At 48.4% G+C, this 19,927-nt stretch overlaps 1 protein-coding gene across 7 annotated transcripts in view; it reads left to right on the top strand.

Annotated features, from left to right (window-relative positions):
• The window catches only part of ATXN7L1 (ataxin 7 like 1), a 247,129-nt gene that overhangs the window by 207,716 nt on the left and 19,486 nt on the right, over positions 1–19,927 (top strand). For all 7 annotated transcript variants that reach the window (XM_023592521.3, XM_004448789.4, XM_071215208.1 and 4 more), the window contains 3 exons: positions 8,573–8,856; positions 11,687–11,769; positions 12,625–12,881. In XM_023592521.3, the coding sequence (XP_023448289.1) occupies positions 8,573–8,856; positions 11,687–11,769; positions 12,625–12,881 (624 nt within the window). The remainder of the gene's footprint in view (positions 1–8,572; positions 8,857–11,686; positions 11,770–12,624; positions 12,882–19,927) is intronic.

Here is a 19,927-nt window from a genome sequence, read left to right as displayed (position 1 = left end):
ATGTCAGTGCACAGACCCCGGCCGGAGCACCAGGTGTTCAAGGAATGACTATGTGATGGGTCTCACACGGGCATCCCGAGGAGTGATGCCCCTTCTTTTAAGCATTGGAATGGCACGATCGGATTTGCAGTGGTGGCTGAGTGGAGACAGAAAGGGCACACAGCGAGGCAGAGGCGGAAGGACCAGTGGTGGCGATGTTTGTTTGGCAAGTGATGGCGAGACCTGACCTGACGATGGCAAGAGGGAGCTGTTTTAGCGGCCGTTGAAGAGGTAGGCTTGTCAGAATGACTTGTGAGTGATTGGGTGTCAGAGAAGAGCCAAGTCTCTAACTGGATTGCGGAGTCGTTAACAGAGTTTATATATATAGTAAAAATTTGGATTTAATTTGGTACAAAGAATTTCCTGAGTTTTAGTGTATGTAGGTCGATGTGAACACTGACATCTTGAAGGTTCCAGAAGCACGTGCTTAGTGTCCTGGATGGAGGAGGTTAGGGTGCAGGGCTGCCAGCCAGCACTGGGTTCCGATGCTGAAAAGGAAGAAGAGCAGTGAGCGGCACCCACGCCCTGCGAGAGGGCAGGAGGCGCCTGGATTTGTTGCCTTCTGAAGGGGAGCTCCTGCTCCGGGGAGCAGAGAGTGTCCACGTCCCTGGCCAGAGGTGAGGCACGAGCAGGTGGCCAGTTCTGCATGCCCTCTCCTCATTCCCCACTGCTCAGAACAAGCTTCTTGAAAGCAAAGGGGCAAGGCCAGCCCACTTCCCCAACGTTGAGGCCCAGATGACAGGGAGCCCAGGGTCTCCACACGGGCCCCCACACTTCCTGGCAGGGCGATGGAGCACGTGCTGAGGAGTCTCTCCCGTCTCTCATCTCTGGGTGGGCGTTGACTCCAGGGCTTGAGAGAGACAGTCACTGTGGGAGCTGGCCCTGGAAGGTGTGGGGCCGGCCCGCCAGCAGGGCCGCCTGCAGCTCATGTGGCAGGAGCCACTGCCCTCTGGCGGCCGCAGAGGGGAGCGCTCCAGGTGGTGCTTCGGGGCTGAGCTGTCCTGGGCCAGACCTGGGAGACCCGCTCCTGGGGCTCTGTCCCAGCGCCTCCCAGAGTGTACTTCTCTGCCTTCTCCAAACCAGCCCTCTAAAGCTGCACGTGAATCTCAGTGGTCACTGCCCCCTGCCAAAAGCAATTCAGCTGTGAGCCTTTTAGTTCCCGTTTGTGGAAGGCAGGGCACTGAGCAGGTGCAGTTGATTTAACCTTGGGTGGTGAAATCCCCTCAAGACTCTTCTGGACCCCCTGCTGGAGGCTGCACTCCTCCAGGCACAGCTGGCCCCAAAGGGCACCCCCAGAGCCAGCCTGTTCAGTAGCATATCCTCTGTGGAGCCGGGACGCCGCTTTTCCTGCGTCTCTCTCCCTCTTCTCGTGATTTTTTCTATTCCTAGGGAAGGAGGACTTCCCAGGACCTTCAGTGCTTGTTTCTCTTCCAGCAGGCTTGGAGTCCACCTTCTGTGCTCTGGGCCTCTGTAGGAGACACTGAGAGACCAGCAGGGAGGCTGGTCCTGCCCCCCGCTCCAGGAAAACGGGGCAGCCCAGAGCCCACACAGACATAGGGGTCTTAGAACCTGTAGGAACCCCCACTGCTTCAGATCTGCAGGCCACAGCCTTCCAGAATGTGTGGTCCAGGCGGGAGCTTCTACCACTAGTCAAGGCTGGGGCAGCACTTAGATTAGGGAAGGGGAGAGTGGGTTCGTGAAGCAGGGCTGAAGGCTCCTGGACAGCCGTCGTCGAGTCTAGAGAGTTTCCTGCCTAGTTCTGTTCTCCCGCCTCACTGCACCGCCCAGAAGTGGGGCTCTGCTTCGGGCCAATGTGGAAGGCCGCCCGCACCTGCCCATCTCCCGCCCCTGCCTCCTCCCACCTCACCCGCCCCTTCCTTTGCTGTGGCACAGAAGGGGAGGATACTAAGAAGACAAAACTTTCTGATGGTGACCGTGACTTGCATGCCAGAAGCCTCAGGGGCACTGGGGTGAAGGAATGGCATGACCCTCTGCCCCTTTTGGTTTTAGCTCCAATTTATTGAGGGTCTACTATGTGCCTGGCACTATGCTATGCACTTTATGGTGTATTATCTCATCTAATCAGCTCAATTTTCAATCATGTTCCTCAGTTTCCAGATAACTGAGACACAGAGAGGTAAAGTCCGAGATAAACAAGGCAGGGCAGTCACATTGGTTATGCGGATCTTGCCCTCTGCAGGGCTGACCAGCCAAGGAGGCAAGGAAGAAGTGAAATCCAGTGCTCACTCCCATGCCAGCCAGTTGCCCTTTTCCTTATTCTCACAGAAGTCCTCGTGGGCTCCCTGAAGCCCCATCAACAAGACAAATAGCTTTCCCGTGATAATGCCTCCAGCCTTAGAAAACGCAGGGTGTGGGTCTAGGCGCGCCGATTTCAAAGGCTCCCCTCCTAACCCTTACCCCCATACTCCATGAAGTTACCGGAACAGTAACCAGTTCAGGCCTTGTTCTCCCTGATCTTTATTTTGTTTGCTTCTGGCCACTGTTCCTATTTCTCAAAGTCAGTTTGTTCATTTTTTTCCCGTGTCCTGGCTGGCTCAGGACAAAATCTCACACCGTTTTTCTCAGCAGCGGTCATCTCCTCAGCCCCCGATTGAGGAACAAAGTTTTGGGCCATCATCCAAGGGACTGATGAAGATGCTATCATCAATCCCTTGGTTCGTGACGGGCACCTGCCGAGCTCCACTTGCTATCACTCTGGGCTGGCATGAGACCCCTGATAACTCCTCTTTTGCCTCTTCTGCCAGGCCCACTTACCCCCAGTAGCTGTCTGGCCTGACCACATTTTCGGTTTACAGAGGGTATGTTATGTAGGAGAGACCCCAAAGCCACGCAAAGGCTAGAGAGATGATACATCGTCTTCCTCTCTAACAACCAAGCCTAACCCTCAGCCTTGGAATAACAGTTTCATTATTTAATTATTAGTAATAACAGTTTAATTATTAATAGACCGATCTGGCAGATTTCCTTAGTTACCGTGCTCTGTGGTTGATTGCCCTGTTTTCTGTTTGCATAGGATGCTTTCAAATTGTCTTTCTGAGAGTTTTCCCACTATTTTGCCAGGTACAAAAGAAAAACCATTTATTCTTCTATCAGGACTTATGCTACCCTGTCTGTCGCTCCATGATAGGACTTTGTGGCTCTGGTTTTTATTTTTTATTATTTTTTTAAAGATTTATTTTATTTATTTCTCTCCCCTTCCTTACCATTGTCTGCTGTCTGTTTCCATTGACTGTGTGATCTTCTGCGTCCGCTTGTATTATCAGGCAGCACCAGGAAACTGCATCTTTTTTTGTTGCATCATCTTGCTGCATCAGCTTTTCATGTGCACGGCACCACTCCTGGGCCAGCTGCACTTTTTTCACTCGGGGTAGCTCTCCTTGCGCGTGGGGCTCCCCTCCACGGGGGTGCCTCTGCGTGGCACAGCACTCCTTGCATGCAGCAGCACTGCACATGGGCCAGCTCCACACGGGTCAGGAGGCCCTGGGTATCGAACCCTGGACCCTCCATATGGTAGGCAGACGGTCTATCAGTTGAGCCACATCCACCTCCCTGGCTCTGGTTTTTAGACCCATTGTTAGAAATTGCCCGACTCCCAGCCTTTAAGACTGCTCCCAAGTAGTTCTTCAACTCAAGGAATTCAAATTAGATATAAATAATTTCCTGATAGCAGCCCCCACAATGTATCCAAGAGAGCCATACAGAATTTCTCCTCTGAGGATCTTTTAAAATCAAGTCTATTCCTTTTTATCTGGGGTGACAATGTTATCACTGCTTGGAAGGCAAGAGGCTGGGTGAAATGGGCCTCCCGAGGGCCTGCCATTGAAATGAGGGATGCTCAGCATTCTGCCAGGCCAGCAGCACAGACTCGTGTCAGGCACGTAACCCGCAGCACAGGTACCATATGTCTTCAGGCTCCTGTCTGCCAAAGACATCTTTACCCTGGTCTGGTAAGTGGAGTGAGGGCTGGCAATAATTTTTGCGGGCCTGGAGGGTTTCTGAGCCATCCTCTTAAGGCTCCTCTGTCAATGATAAAAGAATAAATCACGGTCACCAGGAGAGCAGAGCTGGCACAAGAGCAGCTGGCCGGCAGCTCAGCATGGCACCACCAAGATGTGTCGCCTCTGCTCTTTTTGCACACATCTCTGGGCAGGGAGGGGAGTCTGCTGGTGCCAATAAAACCAGTTTTCTTAAAGCCGCCCTTCTTGGTCCAGAAAGATAAATCCAGACAGGCCAAGCATGCAGGAGGAAGTCATGGGCAGTCAAAGCTGCACAATAGAAACAGAAGGCATCGTTTTCCCCTCGGAGTCACACAAGGATGAGGGAGGGCTGTTCTCGGCTGTGGGATCCCTTCCCAGGACACGAGGCCACAATGCAGAGGTAACAAGGAGATTGCTATTCCCAGCGTATTAGACACAGCAGGGGAAAAGGCTGCAAACCCTGGGCTCCCTGAAAGAGCTCATCCCAGGCCTACAAAACAGGCATTATGAGAGCAGCAGGAGAGCAGGGACTCATCTTTCCCTTTCCAACACTGCTCCTTAAAGGCCAACTGTGAGTTGGTAAATGCACCTAATTGTGAGGCATGGAGCAGGGAGTAAACGGGTTCCTTAAGACCGAGGGGGGAGGCGCTTTAGAGGGCTTTGGCCAAGCTCAGGGCTAACTGCCAGGCTTGTTTATCACCTAAGCAAATGGAATAAGAAGTCGCTGAGTTAGTCATCTGGGTGTTGCCAACTAGCCACCCCCTCCCAGCTCCTTACCGCACGTGGGGGTGTTTGAGTTAACATGAGTCAACCCAGGAAAGGGAAGCAAATGCCCCTACTGTGAGAGCAGGTATCAGAATCTTTCGGTGTATTCCCAAATGGGAAAAAAAAATTTTTTTTAACCTGTTTATTCTGGGTCTGTTGCCCTCAGGAAGGGGCCCTTACTTGCCCAAGTCTAGAGCGAACTACATGCAGAGGAAGCAAGGCGGATGAGAAAGGGGACAAATGGGAGAAAGGGCTCCCAGGTAGCTGTGCTATCTCACTCCCTGGAGTGTAGACACCAGCCAGGAGAGGGGGCCCCTCAACAGATTCTTGGGTTCAGCCCATTCATATAGGTGAATGGCATGGTTTTCACCTCTCTCTCTCCTCTCTGCGGATGCATTTGACCCTTTCCACCATCTCTGAGCTGCCCAATTCCCTTGTCTCCTCTTAACAGCAGGAGGACTTTCTCAGCCCAGGCAAGAGGCGGGTTACCTTAGAGGACAAGCCCAAACTTTCCGGGGAGAGTAGGGACACCCAAGAAGAAAGTATCAGGGGCACTCCCAGGTTCTCCCAGGCTCCTTCTCTCTATCTATAGCCCTTCTCCATCAGCTGATGGAGACCCTTAGAATTCCTACCCCAGTAAAACTCAATCTCTTCCTCTTCCCACTGTCAAGGTGTGGCCTACTTACCTGGCATCTGGGGCATTTATTCAGTGGCTCAGTTCTCTGACTCAATGGGTCTTTGAAATTCTTTGAAATATTTTTTTTAATTAAGGTGAAATTCACATAACATAAAACTAACCGTTTTAAAGTGAACAATTCAGTGACATTTAGTACATTCTCAGTGTTGTGCAACCACCACCTCTATCTAGTTCCAAAACATTTTCATCACCCCAAGAGGAAATCCTGTATCCATTAAGCAATTGCTTCCTCCTTCCCTCTGCCCCCAGCCCCTAGCAAAATCTGCATTTTGTCATTATGGATTTACCTATGCTGGACATTTCACATAAATGGAATCATGCAATATGTGACCTTTTGTGTCTGGTTTCTTTCACTTAGCATAAGGCTTTAGAGGTTCATCCGCATTGTAGCATATACCAGGACTTCATTCCTTTTTGTGGCTGAATGATATTCTGCTGTATATATATATATATATACAACAATTTGTCCATTCATTCACTGATGGACATTTGGGTTGTTTCTCCCTTGTGGCTCTTGTGAATCATGCTTGATGTACAACTGTGTTTGACTACTAGTTTTCAGTTCATCTTGGAGTGGCTTTGAAACATTCTCCACCAGATTTTTTTCCCTAATACTTCCCACTCTTCATCCAAGAAAACTAAATCCCAAAGGACTGCATATCAGCCCCTCCTTCCCATTTCCACTGGGATCCAATTCCGTGTCCTGCGTATGGACACTGGGGTTAAAGTCCTCTGGAGTTCTGGGAGCGTGTGCAGTAGAGTATGAATGGGCCACACTCGTTATGTAGTAGAGAAAATTCCAAATTAGGAAATCGGTTACAGACATTAGCTGGCCTGGTCCAAGCTCATACACACTGGTGGGGGAAGGCATGCCCCGGAGAGGAGTTCACTGGCCCTTTTCCACGTGGCTGGACCTGGCACATCTCGGATCTTGTGGCAGACTTACGGGATGCACTCTGAGCTGGATGTTGACTTTAGGGGAGAAATGCGGACTGGGCTGTGAGCATGTGAGGAGGACTTGGCTTGGTCTTTAAATGTATTTCAGTTATAGAGCTGCTCCAGATTATTCTGTCCCAGGCACCATGTCTTTGTCGAGCTCATGAGTATTCAACCAAGTACCCAGAGCTAAATCATGAACTTGGAAGGCCTATTTCCTTCCCTGAACTTGGCCTCACAAAAAAAGTATGCCAGGATAAGCCATGCGGGTGCCAGAGAATCTTCTCACCTGGCTCGAAGTTTGATTTTTTTCCTAGAGGAGTGGTCAACAGATCAGAACAAGCTTGAGAGTCAGGTTATTGAGAAATAATTTACATAATTAAAATTCACCATTTTAGTTGTACAGTTGTATGCATTTTGTAATTTCATTTTTTTAAAAAGAAGTGAAGGGATGATCCTAGAAGAATTCTATCATGTGGATTTGCATGTTTTACCATTTTTTTAAAATCAGGGATATGGCATTAATTGCACCAAGTAACATGTTTGGTTTTTTTTTACTGACCTTTATCAGGTTTATTTGTTTTAAATTTTCCTTGTAGTAACATATACACAACTTAACATTCCCCTTTTTAACTACTTTCGAGTATACAGTTCAGTGGTGTTACCTACACTTGCATTGTTGAGACTCTGCCCGTTAGGCACCGGCTCCCTACTCCCCACCCCACGCTCTTAAAGCTTCTTAGTGTGCTCGGCCTTCAAGGGTTTCTTGGGCTAGCCTTCAGCACCAGGTGAGTGCCTCGAATATTGCCATTAGACAATGGCAACAGTTCAGCTTTATCGCAGCGGCCGAGGCACTGGGAACAAGGGCAGACTCTGCAGTGATTTGGCATGTTTTTAAAAAGTGCCATCCCAGTGTCTCCTCACACGGGGCACGAAGTCTCACACCACCCTTCCCAGGGCAGGAAGGCGCTTGCTCTGCCACTGCATGCCCTTCTCACTGGCAAAGATCTGTAAATAACATCTGCCGTCGGGACAGGGGCAGAGGCTGAGGGCTTGCTAAAGTAATGTCATGAGCAAGCTGATCAAAGAAACAATCTGTGAATCTTAGAGAAGGGAGAGCCAGCTAGCCACGTGGGCAGAAAAGATTCCCCTCCTACCAAAAGCAGCCTCTCTTTCATGCCCTACATCGTCTTCGGCATGCAAATGCCATATTCTAGATCATCTGGCTTTCAGTTAGCTAAGTCGGCTCCTCTCTCAGCTCAAAGATGATTGGGGGGCTGGAGCATGAGCCTCCGACCTTCCTGCAAGGAGGGAGGGGGACCTAGCGCTGGCACCAAAGCAAGGCTTGAGACCCTCCACGGGCCCTCAGACACAGTGTCCTCCAGCATTAAAGGAGTCAGAGGACTCAAATGCACATCCACTACAGGAGAATTAGCAGGGAAGTGGGGTGAAGGTGACAGCTTCTGAAGAGCCGAAGCACACCTTTGTGCTCTGTCTTCTTAAAATTCATCTTCTCACCTGCCAGCCTTGAGAATTGCCTATTTACATAACACGCTGCTGAAAATGGAATATTAGATAATGTTACATGGCGGCTCACTCAATTTGAGCCCTTCCCCAGGAGATGAGAGTAATCCAGAAGCTCTCCAACGGCGCGTCGAGCGGCACGCTGGCCCGAAGCCAGGCCTCTGTGTGGTGCGAGGCGGTCATCGGCGCTCCCAGCCCGGCAGATGTCAGACCCCGTCGAGCCGGGGTGGGGGCCTGTCTGAGTGCCGGGGGAGGGGGCGTGATTCAGCAAGTGGCAGGAAACAAACGGCACCTCTGCCCGAGCCCCGCAGCGGGCGCCTTGTTGGGCCCTCCGGGCTGTCTTGGAGACGCCCACACATTGGAGGGGGGCGTGGCAGGAGCTCTGGGGTGCAGCCGGCACAGGGGCTCGTCAGCCTCACCCCACTCCCGTCGCTCCTTTCCTAGGCATGAATCTCCCTCCTCGCAAGACTGGACTCATGCTCCTGGCTTATAGGAGTATATATAAGTGATAAGGACATGCTCTGACAATGATGATAAGTGGGGGTATAGCTCCTCAGTGGACCAGAATGTATCAAAGAAGGCGACTGTGTGCGTTTGTTCCTTTCTTTTGCAGCATTCCGGTTCCTGTGGTCAGTTTAGAGAAAATTCCTAACCTAGTGAAGGCAGATGGTGCCAATGTCAAAATGAACTCTGCAGCCACTACTCCAGTCACCTCCTCCTCCGCCTCGTCCTCTGCTGCCTCCACCCCACATCTAATTAAGCCGGTTTTGATGTCCAAGTCAGTGCCACCTTCACCAGAGAAGATTTTAAATGGCAAAGGAATTCTGTCAGCCGTAATAGACAAAAAACACCAAAATGGCCCCAAAAACAGCAACAAGCCTTACAGGAGACTTTCAGGTACGTGCCAGTGTCTTTAGAGTCTGGCTCCTGACGAGACTGAAGTTGAATCACAGCTGTAACCAAGGAGTGATGTGTTCTTATAATTAAGCAGGTCTCTTTCATTTTAAGGAGGACATGGAAATTACCTGCAAACAGGAACACACACAAAGCCAGGGAAAACTGGTTCTCTAATTCTGGGGTGGATGATGTCTCTTGCCCAGTCTGGTGGTGACCCAGGAGGCAGGATGCTCTGCATCAGCCACGACGGTCTGTAGATTCCGAGGGTCTTGTCGGCAGCTGGCTCAACAGGCTGCACTGCCACTGGCCTCCACAGTGACTTCCTGCTGTGATGTCACCCACGGCCACCCTCACAGTAGGGCAGGCTGCACTCAGTCCCTCAGCGACCGCTCTGCCGCAGGAAGACAACCCCTGGCCCTTGGCCCCGTCGGTTTCCAGGGTGGTTCTGGCATCTGGGGCTACGGATGCCTCTCCCACAAAATCAGGCTGAAGTTCCCCTCTGGGCACGCTCGGGCTGGCACAGCGGACGGGCTGTCTGGAGGTTTCTTTCAGGTCGACTCCTGGGTCATCTGAGCAGGCACTCGGGCTGGCCGGGGAGGCCCCACGTGGATGATGTTTGCTTTGGATTTCTTATTAAACTAAATCTGGGGCTTCTGCTTTCTCCAAAAAAGAAATAATGTGCCGGAAGCCAGCCCTGTGCAAGAGAAACTGTATCCTCTGGTATGAGTATACTTTTTTAAACACCCCACGATTATAGGTCATTTTTATTTTCTACATCGTGTTTATCTATACTTCTAGTTTTTCTAGAGTGAGTATGAGTATGTCTTACCTTTGTAACTTAAAAAAAAATCAAAAAGATAAAAATTATTTCTTAAAAGCCCCTCAAGCCCAAAGCACTCGACTGAAGCAGGTTTTGTAGCCTGCAGATCCCTCCATACACGCTTCACCCCACATCAAGATAGAAAGGTAGAACACAGTGCTGCCTGCCCTGGGTGGGGTTGGGGGGGCTCCCTCTGTGGACTCAGCTCCCAGCCCTTGGCGGGAAGTCGGGCTTCACTCTGCAGAGGTGGGTGGCAACGGCCCTGGAAAAGCCCCTAGGCCTGGGCCCAGCGTCCAAAGACTATGGGCGCTTGGTCATGGCGGGAGCACGACTGTGGGTTCTAGGCTGCACCCCAGTCTGAAGTCATTTGGGGCTTTTGTTTTTGTCTCATGGGGTCTTTCGCTTGTCTCTACTTGGCCTCCACATTTGCCCGCCAGCCCCCGGCTGATCTGCTCAGGTCCAGGCCAGGCGCGATGCGGCTGGGCCTCTGGGCGTGGGTCTGATGAGCGACACCAGGAAGGGAGCTCCCTGCAGGCAGCCAGGCCGGCGCCCCGGCCCTCTCTTCTTAGGCGTGGGCAGAGAATGCTCACGGGAAATGGGCAGCTCTGGGCCTAGCAGTTTTCTATTCCTAAAAGTGAAGCTGAGAAAAAGAAGAAAAAGCCAAAAAAAAAAAAAAAAGGGAGAAGGGCATTTTGAAAGCCAACACGGGACTCTGTCTTGGATAACAGAATGACTTTATTGCACACGTCGTCACCAACAGCACCTCAGTCACCCTGTAGCCCCAAACCCTTTTTTTTTTTAAATAAAAATAGAACATGTTTGTTCCTGTTCAGAGTCCACGTCACCCATTTCAGACCGTTTTTCAGGCAAGGACACCTCTTTTGAATTTACAGCCATTCGGGGCCCTTAAGGACACTCCCTCAAGTCTCTGCACCTGTCACTCCACCACCAGCACTGTTGCTAGTCTTCCTTTGTGCCCAGAAGAGCTGTGTCATTCCTGCTCTGCAGGACTCAGGGCTTTGCCGGGTGCCTGCCTGAGAGGGCTCAGGCTATCTGAGCGTGAAACTGTAAAGCTTACAGGGTCCTTGAGTGCCCCCCTCATGGCCCCTCATTTCCCAGGTGAGGAGAGCACTTCTGTAATCCCTGCAGGGGTGAAGGGTCAAAATGGGCATACAAAGAACAGGTTCCTTCGACGTAACCTCAGCATGAGGTCAGCGGTACAGTTGGAAAGCAGGCGCTTGGGGAGGCCTGGCCTGCCTCCCCACACAGCCGTCCCTGTCCCCAGGATGCCCTCAGAGCAGGCTGTGACATTAGCAGGTCATGTCCTCTGTGCACCTTCACCTTCAGACACTCGTAGGACACACCCCAGACTTTTCCCCTGCCCCTGCTAAATGTTCTTGAATCAGATTAACGGTTTGACTCTTCTGGCCCGAGAGGCCATGTGGGAAGCCCTGTGCCAAGGACTTTGCCAAGCCTGAGGGCGGCGGGTCCCACCGACATGTCAAGGAACAAGCTCCCGTTTAAATGGCCAAGGCTAGCAGGAAGGCCGAGGCTAGCAGGAAGGCCGGGCGGGCTTCAGGGGAGCACGTACCCTTGGAGCAGCTCAGGAAAGAGTGGCCCCTCGGCCTGAGGTGGCTCTCCAAGGTCAGCAGCTGGCCTTGCCCAGAGTTCCAAGTAGCTATGGAACCATTTCAAGTAAAAGGAAGCGTGACCGCCGCACAGCTCCTTTCCCTCAGGGGCACACTCCCACCCCTGCCCCGTGCCCTCGGTGCATTCTGTGCTCCTACACCGAAGCTGGACTTGGGAACTCAGGGTTCAGAGGGGAATGCCATTTTCCTCTGAGCGGTTCTAGAAGCATTTTCACAACCGGTTGGGAAAAAAAAATACAGATTGCCTGACAATGTCTCACTTGTTGGTGCAAATGTGCAGTTTTTTTTTCAATGTAGTCTTAATGCCAAATCCTATATAGTCTCCTTTTTTCTTATATTTTTTGTTTGTTTCTTAAACCAGAGAGAGAATTTGACCCAAATAAACACTGTGGAGTATTGGATCCCGAGACAAAGAAACCTTGCACAAGATCCCTCACCTGCAAGGTATTTCTCTTTCCATAAAAAATACTTCCTGCTCTCGCTGGGGCCTTTGTCGAAATGTTTGCATGCCACTCTCTGCACACGGCAGGGTGTGGAACCTCGACATGACCCCCAGCTGTTCTTTGTAAGGGAAATGCTTTCTTCTCTTCCATGGTAGCAGAGCCTGCCTCAAGCTGGCTGGCTTTTTAAGAAGGAAGAAAAAAAAAAAAAATAGGCTTCCCCTGTTACTTGTGAGGCCAGACAGTAAATTGTATTTATAGGCACTCACAGGCGGTTCTAAACCCTGCTACATTTTAATGTATGCAGGAGCAGCGGTGGCGGCGGCGGCAGCGCCCGGAGAGGCAGCCCGGAGGGGAGGATGCTGTGCCGCCGCGCCTCTGATGCAGCCCCACGGGGCGGCCAGGGGAACGGCTGACCCGAGGCCGCCGCCACTGCGCAGCCCGAAGCCCCGTATTTCATACTGAACTGCTGCTGCCGCTTGGGATCGAGGCCGCGGGCCGCGCCCTGGCGGCTCTGTTCGCCCCGGCCCTGTCGAGCCTCCCACCTGCACCTGGATTAACTCTAGCGTTCCCTGGCGGTTGCCTTTCGTCAGAGGTTTTGATGGGTTCTGCGCTGAGGCTCGTCATCTTATGCCATTTTTTGGAGGAGGCTTTGGCTTCTTAACACCGAGAGTTAAGGGCATGGTTGTGTTTGTGCGGTCACCGCCTCTTCCTAGCCCCAGAACAGGAGCTGTTGCCTGAAGTTGACTTTGCAAGCACCTCTGAATGCTCATGAATTGCTGTTTCTGAAATGGAGGGCCTGGGGAAGCAGGTTAATGTGCTGATCAAAGAGACTGCTTTTCATCTCTCTTCTCCGTAGACACATTCACTAAGCCATCGGAGGGCAGTCCCAGGCCGGAAAAAGCAGTTTGACCTCCTTCTGGCGGAACACAAAGCCAAGTCCCGGGAAAAAGAAGTTAAAGATAAAGAGCATCTCCTGACTTCAGCAAGGGAAATACTTCCAAATCAATCCGGACCCCTGCAGGATTCTCTTCTAGGATCTTCGGGGAACTCTGGAGCAGAATCTAAAGTTGTGTCTCCTGCAAAATCCAGGCCGCTTAACTCTGTACTTCCTAGGTAAGTCCCATCTTGGCGGTAGTGGTTCAGAGTCCTCAGTCAAGTTACTTCACCTTGCTGGGTTGTGTGCAGTCTGATCATGTGTTAAACTTCTGGTTAGTGTAGTACAACCTCCAAAGTCAGTAGTGAAGTTTAAATGGGATAATGTGCATAAGGCAGTGGCAGCGGCCATGCAGTATTCAACAAATCTTAGCTGTTACCATCATCATCACTCATCGTCATGATCATCATCATCCTTCATGACAGACCCTAGTATCCGAGAATACATGTCTTTACAGAGCAAGAGTACACTAGAGATATATACCTGGAAGTATGACACATCAGCCACCAGGTGACTTTCTGGCTGCTTGATTCCTGGAGCCAAAGTAGAGATGGGTCATCAGTACAGCTTAGGAGCTAATTGGGCCATGCTAGCCCATTGGCCACATTATTTTGTGATTTTTCCTACAAATCTCCTATGAGCAGGTTGGGGAAAGTTGGCAGTAAGAGGATATTTGTCCTTACATTTCCCTCCACATGAAGAAAGCTGCTTTTCTGAGCCACCTGTTTGGGGGTTTATTTGGTTGTCCTGGACCAAAAGGAAAGAACAGAAACACAGAATTTAAAACGTATTTGGGTTAAAAGCAATTTAAAACCCACAACAGATCTGTTCTGATGAGCACTGAGCAATGGATTGAGCAGTAGATCAATTTCCAGGTGATGGGACAGGGGACCATTTATTCAAAAATATATATCGAGTGCTTGCTCCATAAACAAGGTATCTGCCCCTAATCTCATTAGATATCAGACAAAGTACAGAGATAAATCAAACTAGACCCTGCTTTTCAAGAATTTAGAGTTTACAAAATGAGATAAGATCCACATATCTATTACTTTCATTTTAAAAAGGAGACATTAAATAATACTCCATGAGAAATGCAGATAGTGGTATTTTCTGATGATACTGTGCCCGCTGTGAGTCCCAAGAACAATTGTCCAGTAACAAATAGGCATTACGAGAACAGTTAGTAAAGAAGGCCGGTGTTTTTTTTTTTTAGAGCAAAAACAAATATTTAATGAGTTATTACTGACCCTTGTCCCTTCCACTCTGGCGCAGGCCTGACCCTGTTCAACAGCCTGGGTGCCTCTGTGGGAGCAGCGACCTCAGCTGCAGGCATTGGGGAGGATGGGTCAGGTGGACAGGCCACCCCCCATATTAAAATCGTCCATTGCCACATCGTTGCCAGCCGTTTACATGCTACTCTCCTTGCCACCCCCTCTTTGCGGTCATATTATAATCACCTCTCACTGTAATGCTGGATGTTGGTTAAGGATATCACCTTTGCTTTAGAGTTGAAAAGACAATTCTGTCCCAAACTTCTGGTAGGGGTTTCAATTCTATATGCAGTGATTTTCAAACTCCTTTTTTTTTTTATTAGAGAAGTTGTGAGTTTACAAAATAACCATGTGTACCATACAGGATTCCCATACATCACCCCACCTATAACCCCTTGCATTATTGTGGAACATTTGTTACAAATGATGAAAGAACCTCATCAAAATATTACTGCTAACTATAGTCCATAGCTTACAATTTGGTGTGTTTTTCCCATAAAGCACCCTATTATTAAACCAGGTATTGGTATGGTATATTGTTACAGTTCATGAGAGAACGCCTTCATACTTGTGCTGTTCACCACAGTCCGTCATCCCCCCGGAGTTCACAGTCCTATGCCTTGAACAACCCTTCCAAAGTGTACACTTGGTGGCGCTCAGTTTCATCACAGTGTTGTGCTGTCCTCACTTCCGTCGATTTTAGAATGTTTTTCGTTACTCAAAAGAAAAATCCCTTCCCTCATAATATCCCCTGTTGTTGATGCTTAGCAATGGCATAGTTCCTTCTTTGCCATTGATGCAAATACTTTAGAATATTACTGTTAGCTATAGTCCACAAGTTAAATTAGTTGTATTTTTCCATGTATCACCATATTCTTAACACCTTGCATTAGTGATGTACGTTTTTTCTAGTTGATAGAAGAACTTCCTTTTAAATGTAGAACATTTTCATTCCAACCAAACCTTACCTGGAACCCAGTATAAACCCAGGCCTGCATCCACCTGCGCCCACTCAGCCCTGCTCTCCTCACACACGTATATACAGAGCACGTTCTACCTGAGAACCCCTGAGGCATCGCCTCAGATTCCCCCAAGGACTCCAGGGAACCCTCGTTCTGTTATCCATGTTTCCATCTGTTTTTGACTAATAGAGACACAGGTTTCACCCCAGCAATAGAACCTGGCTTAAAAGAGATACCAGGGAGCAGCCAGTAAAAAAATAAAATGACAGGCAGCAAGCTTTATAGAGCCTCTTCTTTCAGTTCCTTTTGGTTTAATTTTCAGGGGAATGTTTGCAGAGAAATGCTGGGTGTTTATGTTCTCACAGGGAAGCTGAAGAAAGAGGAGGGTAAGGTTCTTCAGCAAGAAGAACGTCTTTGGAAAGGAAGGGGGAAGCAAAGGAGTATGGTGCAAACACTGGGAACAGAATGATTTTTTTTTTTTGAGGTACCAGGGACTGGGGATTAAACCCAGGACCTCGTAGGCTGGCATTCAACCACTGAGCCACATCGGCTTCCCTGAATTGATTTTTTTGTTTGTTTTGCTTGTTTTTGGTTTCTTCAGGAGATACGGGGAACCAAACCCGGGACCTTCCATGTGGGAGGTGGATGCTCAACCACTTGAGCCACATCCACTCCCAGTGACAGAATGATTTTGGAGAATACTTTTCAAGGTCAAGTTAGGTACCAGAAAACTCAGGGGTGAAATATTGTCAAAGTTAATGAGGAATATTTTTCTTCCTCATTTGCCTTGGATTAGGATGAGACCCATTGTCATCAAAGACTGAAAAAGCATGATCAAAGTTTAATGCTGTTGGGAAGCAGACTTGGCCCAGTAGTTAGGGCATCCACCTACCACATGGGGGGTCCACGGTTCAAAGCCTGGGCTTCCTTGACCCATGTGGAGCTGGCCCATGCACAGTGCTGATGCACGCAAGGAGTGCCCTGCCATGCAGGGGTGTCCCTGCGTAGGGGAGCCCCACGCACAAGGAGTGCACCCCATAAGGAGAGCCACCCAGCGCGAAAGAAAGTGCAGCCTGCCCAAGAATGGAGCTGCACACACAGAGAGCTGACACAACAAGATGACGCAACAAAAAGAAACACAGATTCCCTTGCCACTGACAACAGAAGTGGATAAAGAAGAACACGCAGCAAAATAGACACAGAGAATAGACAACTGGGGTGGCGGGGGAAAGGGGAGAAAAATTAAATAAATAACTTTTTTTTTTTAAAGTTTAATGCTGTAACCACATAAAACTTACAGCAACATTTCTTTTATTCATATTAATCATATAAACCATAAATAATTCATCTATAATAATTATCTCTATAGGCAAAAAAAACTAACATACATGAAAATAATTATTGTAATCTCTTTCCAATCATGATTCCCCTTTATAGGAAATGTTAACATGTGTGAATTTATCTCTTACATAGTCTTTTTTTTTCTTTAAGGTACCAGGGCCAGGGATTGAACCTGGGACCTTGTATGTGGGAAGCTAGCACTCAACCACTGAGCCACAGCAGCTCCCATACATAGTCTTTTGGTAACCTTGAAAATATTTCTGTTGTCATCTTCTTGAATTGTAACCCATTCTTGCCAGGGATTCTTTAAAGAGGAACTTGAGTCTAGAATTAGAAAAGTTTAAAAAGTTAGATAATGGGGTTTGGAGCAGGGTTTCAAATACAAATCTCAGCTCCAAGCTTACTAACTAGATAGGCTTGGTCATGTTTCTTCACCTCTCCAGTCTAAGATTGTTCGTCTATAAAATGGAGAAAAGAATTAAGTGAGTTTAAGTACAAAGCACATAACAAGCAGTCAGTGACAGTTGTTAGTAAGTGGTGGTGACTTTCAGTGGGAAAGCAATGTGGTGCTGCTTGATTTCCATATGCCTGTCCTCCGCGCCTCGGCCCCTCAACCCAAGACCCCACAACCTGAAGGTCCTTGAATAACACACCCCATAGGCTCTCTTTCCTGGCCCCCAACTCTAAGTGGACTAGCTGGCTCTGAAGAGCACAAGAACGGTGGATGACCAGCCCCGCTCAACCCATTAACACTCTGTTGGAAATGGGGAGAGGGGCAGAAGGTGGAGCTGAGCTCTGACAAACCGGACTCTGGCTCTATGGGGGTCAAACAGAGGGTGGGGGGAGGTAGAGGGAGGGCGCGGAAGCCAGTGCTAACATCTGGGCACATTCCCCTCTTCCCCATAGAACTTCACACATCTACTCTAAAGTGCAAAATGTCAAAAGCCAATGAATCTTAGACTAACAAGGGCAGGGGAGAGAAGGGCAGAAAGTCCTAGATACCTAGAAAAAGTCAGGGGTGGGTCTGGAGCAAAAGCAACTTCATTTCTTAACTCATTAGAGTACTGATAATGCCAAATCACAAGTCATCTCTCTGGGCATCTATTTGTCCCTGGGCTTTCCTTTATCCATTTCCCAAGGATGGGAACTTTGAGGTCAAGCAGACAAAGTCAAGTCTCACCATCTTCTATTAATTTTGGAACCAATTTCCTCATCTGAGAAATGTGAATAATAAACTCACATAGAGTAGTAGATAGCTTGGGTGAGAAAATGTACATGGCATGCCTCACACAAAGTAGAGACACAGTTGAGGTCAATTGCCTTCCCCAACAGCACTCAGACAAACTACTGTTCATGCTTCCTCGAAGTGGCTGGAATGGAGACTTTCTTTAACTTTCCTTGAGCAGAGCTGGGTATGTATTTTTCTTTAGGTGAGACTAGTGAGGAGAGAGGGAAATGGGTGGATGGCAGCTAAACAAACTGAGTGGCTTTTCAACACTTACCGTGACCAGTTGCCCCATTCCCTATCCCTCCTCACCAAAGCCCTGCTGTTTCCAAGACACAGACTGCTTCCAGGGATGTCCTTCCCTCCAGGTCCCATCCTGGAGTGCAGCAGACAGAACTGGGAGGGCCTGAAAGCACCTACCACTCATCCTCTCCAGGGAGATGCATACATCCTGATTGAAACAAGCTCTAAGAAGAAGATTCAGAGGTGCTTCTTCTCAGTGTGCACTCAATCACAGGTCCATACATTCATGTGTCTGGCTTGACTGTCAGGGCTGATTAGAGCACACAATTTCCAGGCTCAACCTTCCTCACGAAGATTCTCCTCCCCTCCTTTATCTGGCAACTAGAACTTACCATCTAGTGCTTCATCCATTTTCTTTCCTTCTTTTCTTTTTTTCACTGGTTTAATCTAAGTAATATAGACACATCGTTCAAAAATCAGATAGTACTAAAAGACTTAAAATGAAAAACAGTAGTTTCTGCTGTCCTGGGACATTTCTTTACCCCTCTGAGTTGGAGTGCCTATTTCCTGGATCGTACGCCTTCCTCTTTTTTTTTTTTTTTAAGGCGGTACCAAGGATTGAACCCAGGACCTCATACACAGAAACAGGTGCTCGACCACTGAGCTACATCTGCTCCTCTTACTCTTGTTTAGTTTTCTCCTTTATTTTGATAGAGCATCTCCTTCATTAACTTCCTGTGAAAAGGTTCATGGGAGATCAAATTTTGGAATCTTTGCACACCTGAAAATGTTTTCCTTATACCCTCACACTAAATTGATAGCTTCTCTGAGTATATAACTGGTAGTTTGAAAATCATTTCTCTACAGAATTTTGAAACCCTTTTTCATCTAATGTTTTTCTTCTTTTTTTTAAAGATCTATTTATTTATTTCTCCCCCCACTCCCCACCCCCTTGTTGTCTATTCTATGTCCATTCTCTCTGTGTTCTTTGTCTGTTTGTCTTCTCTCTAGGAGGTACCAGGAACCGATCCTGGTACCTTCCAGAGTGGGAAAGAGGTGCTCAGTATCTTGCGCCACCTCAGCTCCATGGTCTGCTGTGTCTCTTATTGTCTGTCCTCTGGGTCTCTTCTTGTTGCATCATCTTGCTGCACCAGCTTTCCACACAGGCCAGCACTCCTGCACAGGCCAGCACTCCATGTGGGCCAGCTCTCTGCGTTGGGCCAGCTTGCTGTGCAGGCCAGCTTGCCTTCACCAGAAGGGCCCAAGAATCAAATCCTGGACTTCATATGGTAGACAATCGCTTGAGCTACATCAGATGTTTTTACTGAGACAGTATCATTCTGACTCCCATTTCTTTGCCCATGACCGGTTTTTACCACTGAAGCCTGGGGCTGTGAAATTTACGTCCCACACAGGGATGGACTGTCAATGTGGGTCTTTTTTCATTCATTGTGCTGGGTACTTAATGGGTCCTTTTACTCTGGAAACACCTGGCCTTCTCTCTTGGGATATTTTCATGTGTTACATCTTGTATAATTTTCTCTCCATCATTGTCTTTCTTTTCTCTTTCTTGACCTCCTATTAGTTAGATGTTGGGTCTCATGAACTGATCTTTCTATTCTTACCTCATTTTTCCTGTGGCCCATCTCTTAGTCTCCTTGTTCTACTTTCTTAAAGATTTTCTTTTACTTTACCTTCAAAACCACATACTGAATATGCAATATTTATGATATACTCTTTAAATGTTTAGGTTCTGGTTTGTTTGTTTTTTTTCTTTTCTGATTGTTTTTTCCTTATACTTTCCTGCCAGATACTTCCATTTTGCAAAGGCAATACCATCTCTAATTCTCTGAAGATAGAATTGTTTAGTTCTTCCTCTTTCCCTCGTTATCTATATTTCCTCCAGATTTGTTTCATTTATGAGTTCATGTGTTTAAAGATTGGTTGGTTAGTCTCATCTTGGAGATGTTCCAGGAATGTCTGATGATCTCTAATCATCCATATTTAGAAGACAGGACCTAATGATTAATTGGAAGTCTGTGTGGGACTTTGAATCAAAAGGTCACCAGGTCACCATCAGCCTTTTGCTGGAGGATTCCCAAAGGCCGGCCTTTTCCCTGGGGCCTGTCGGTTTTCAGGGTGTGAGGTAGTGCTATGCCTGGCTTTAGGCATAGTGGTTG

The sequence above is a fragment of the Dasypus novemcinctus genome, chromosome 5 (assembly GCF_030445035.2).
Source record: "Dasypus novemcinctus isolate mDasNov1 chromosome 5, mDasNov1.1.hap2, whole genome shotgun sequence".
Classification (NCBI taxonomy): domain Eukaryota; kingdom Metazoa; phylum Chordata; class Mammalia; order Cingulata; family Dasypodidae; genus Dasypus; species Dasypus novemcinctus.
This window is presented reverse-complemented; position numbering and strand designations above follow the sequence as displayed.